Source organism: Salvelinus sp. IW2-2015, linkage group LG11 (assembly GCF_002910315.2).
Source record: "Salvelinus sp. IW2-2015 linkage group LG11, ASM291031v2, whole genome shotgun sequence".
Classification (NCBI taxonomy): Eukaryota; Metazoa; Chordata; class Actinopteri; order Salmoniformes; family Salmonidae; genus Salvelinus; species Salvelinus sp. IW2-2015.
In genome coordinates, this window is record NC_036851.1 from 24,399,727 (window position 1) to 24,402,348 (window position 2,622).

At 44.4% G+C, this 2,622-nt stretch overlaps 1 protein-coding gene across 2 annotated transcripts in view; it reads right to left on the reverse strand.

Moving 5' to 3' along the window:
* The window catches only part of camta1b (calmodulin binding transcription activator 1b), a 28,336-nt gene that overhangs the window by 5,544 nt on the left and 20,170 nt on the right, over nucleotides 1-2,622 (reverse strand). Inside the window, exons 15-16 of one of the 2 annotated variants that reach the window (XM_023996501.2) lie at nucleotides 1,288-1,359; nucleotides 1,068-1,098 (exon numbers count right to left, since the gene is read on the reverse strand). In XM_023996501.2, coding sequence (XP_023852269.1) covers nucleotides 1,068-1,098; nucleotides 1,288-1,359 — 103 coding nt within the window. The remainder of the gene's footprint in view (nucleotides 1-1,067; nucleotides 1,099-1,287; nucleotides 1,360-2,622) is intronic. The other variant, XM_023996500.2, reaches the window with a different exon arrangement.

The following is a 2,622-nucleotide window of genomic DNA, read 5'->3' on the forward strand; positions in this document are numbered from 1 at the left end:
GAGAGGGAAACACGAGAGGGGTGAGAGAACGGGACGAAAGAGATGAGAAAATTAAGACGAAAGATAGAGGAAACCGAGAGCGTTGCAGAGACGTAGAACAGAGACGAGGAGAGATAGACTAGAGAGAGAACCAGCAGGGAGAGATGCGACTAGACGATAAAGAAGAGATAACCAGAGAGGACAGACGAGAGACGCAGGAGAGCGGACCCAGAGAGGAGAGATAAGGCAGACAGAGAGACGAAAACAGAAGCTGAGAGAAGACCAGAGAGCAAATGAGAGAGACGAGGAGAGGAGAGAAGAGAGAGAGAGAGAGAGGAAGAGAAGAGAGAGAAAAGAGAGAAAGAGAAAGAGAGAGGGAAGAGAAGAGAGAGGAGAGAAAACAAGAGAGAAAGCAGAGGGGAAGAGGAACAGAGAAGGAAGAGAGGAGAGACGAGAGACGAGAGTCAGAGAAGAGAGAGAGACAGAGAAGGAGAGAGAGAGGGAGAGAGAGAGAACGAGAGAGAAGAAGAGAAGAGAGAGAGAAAGAGAGAGAGACAGAAGAGAGGCGAGCAGATGAGAAGAAGACAGAGAAGAAGAGCCAAGAGAGGAAAGAGAGCGAGAGATTGAGAGAACGGGAGAGGGAGAGAGCAGAAAGAGAGAGGACGAGGAGAGAGCGAGACAAGAGGGAGAAGAGAAGAGAGAAGGAAGAACAGAGAGGAGACTAGAACAGAAACGAGAGAGAGCAAGAGAAGAGAGAGGAGATGAGAGAGAGAGAGCAGAGAGAGAGAGAAACAGAAGGAGAGAGAGAGGAGGAGGCAAACGAGAGAGAGAAAGAGAGAGGAACAGAGACTAGAGGGACAGATAGAGGTGTTTATGTTTGAGGTTTGGACTGACCCAGTGTTCCCTCTCTCCCTCTCAAGAGCTGACATGCAAACAGGCATCAGCCACATGGAGAGAGGGAGCGAGAGAAAAGTGAGAGAGAGAAGGGGCGAAGGAGAGAAAAAGAGAGAGTATGAGGAGAAAGTAAGAAATGAGAGTAAGAAGAGGGGGTAAGAAAAGCCCAAACTGAGTTACTGGTGCTCACTTACCCGTTTGACTGGTCTATGGTCCATCAAGAGGCTTCACAGAAACAGCAAAACAACACCAACTATTAGCACACACACACACTGGGTATGGGAAGGAGGGGTGGGGTTGTCACCACACGGCCATGCTAGAGAGGACAGACATGGTCAACACCTGCATCCTCTCTATCATGGTGATGTAGTGACAGCTGGTCTGGAGCAGGAAGGAGATTGTGTGTATTAGTACCTGTGGCGGCATCTGAGCAGGAACCTCAGGATCTTACGGGCAGCCTGGTTCTGTCTCTTAGTGAGGAGACTGCTGCATGATGACAACCACACAGCACAGTTAGGGTGTGTGTGTGTGCTTGTCTGTTTGTGTGTATAGGTCGGTATCAATAAAACGTCACAATAAGGTGCAGAGCGTTCGATTTGCCTGCTGGGGGGCAAGGAGACCCCAGCACCACTAAAACCATTGTGCTGTTTTTTAAATGTGTCCTTTTTAAGGGATTGTTAAATACATGTTATAACTATTTGGTTTTAATATCATCAGACTTATACAGCAAGTAACTGCCTGCTTTCATGATCAGTAAAATGTCAGATACGTGAGGGTAGCCTATCCATTTGGCATATATAACATGTGTCATTTAGCTTGCTTCATCAGAGATTGGGCTTTTGGAAAGAGATTGACAAGTCATCGTCCTGGTAAAGTTGTCAGTCAGACTTCTGTCATCACCACAATAGATGACAAGCAAATCAAACTATATTTGGATATAGCCATCTAGTTTAAGCCCTGAAAGGTAGCTTGTTAACTGGCCATATTGACGCGATCTGTTGTTAGCTAGCTAGTCACTTTGACGTTGTCCATCAATCACTGTAACCTATCATGTCTGTCAGCAGCAATCGTGATTAAACACTCTGAAAAACAATGTTGAAAAGGGGATAATGTTAGCTAACTTTGCTAGGTAGGTTCACGTTGGTTGGATAAAAAAGTACATTAGGTCTACTTACCACTATGTTTAGCCAACTGTACAACGTTTCTACCGGTAGCGTGCAAAGTAAACATGATCAAACAATACTTTGGCAAATGCACCCTTCTGCTGCTTGACAGGTAGACCCCACAAAGGATGGGAAATGAACTTAAACCAGTCATATTTGTCAGGTATAGTTCACTTTTATGTTATATCACTCAAATATCCAATTAATGGTGGCCAATATAAAGAGATATCCTGGGAATACTCTCATGTATCTGAAATTACATGATCAATTGATGTTTACTGATCATGAAAGCAGACAGTTACTTGCTGTTTAAGTCGGATAATAGAGCTAAATGTGGCATAATTGTAAATGTGTAGTCCTGACTATGTTCTTCAAGAGGTGATGATATTAAAACCAAATAGTTATAACATGTATTTATTTAACAATCCCTTAAAAACGACACGCAGTGGCGATGGGGGTCTCCTCGCCCCCCAGCAGGCAAATCAAACGTCTGCACCTTATTGTGATGTTGTATTGATAATGACCTATGTGCACCTTATTGTGATGTTGTATTGATAATGACCTATGTGCACCTTATTGTGATGTT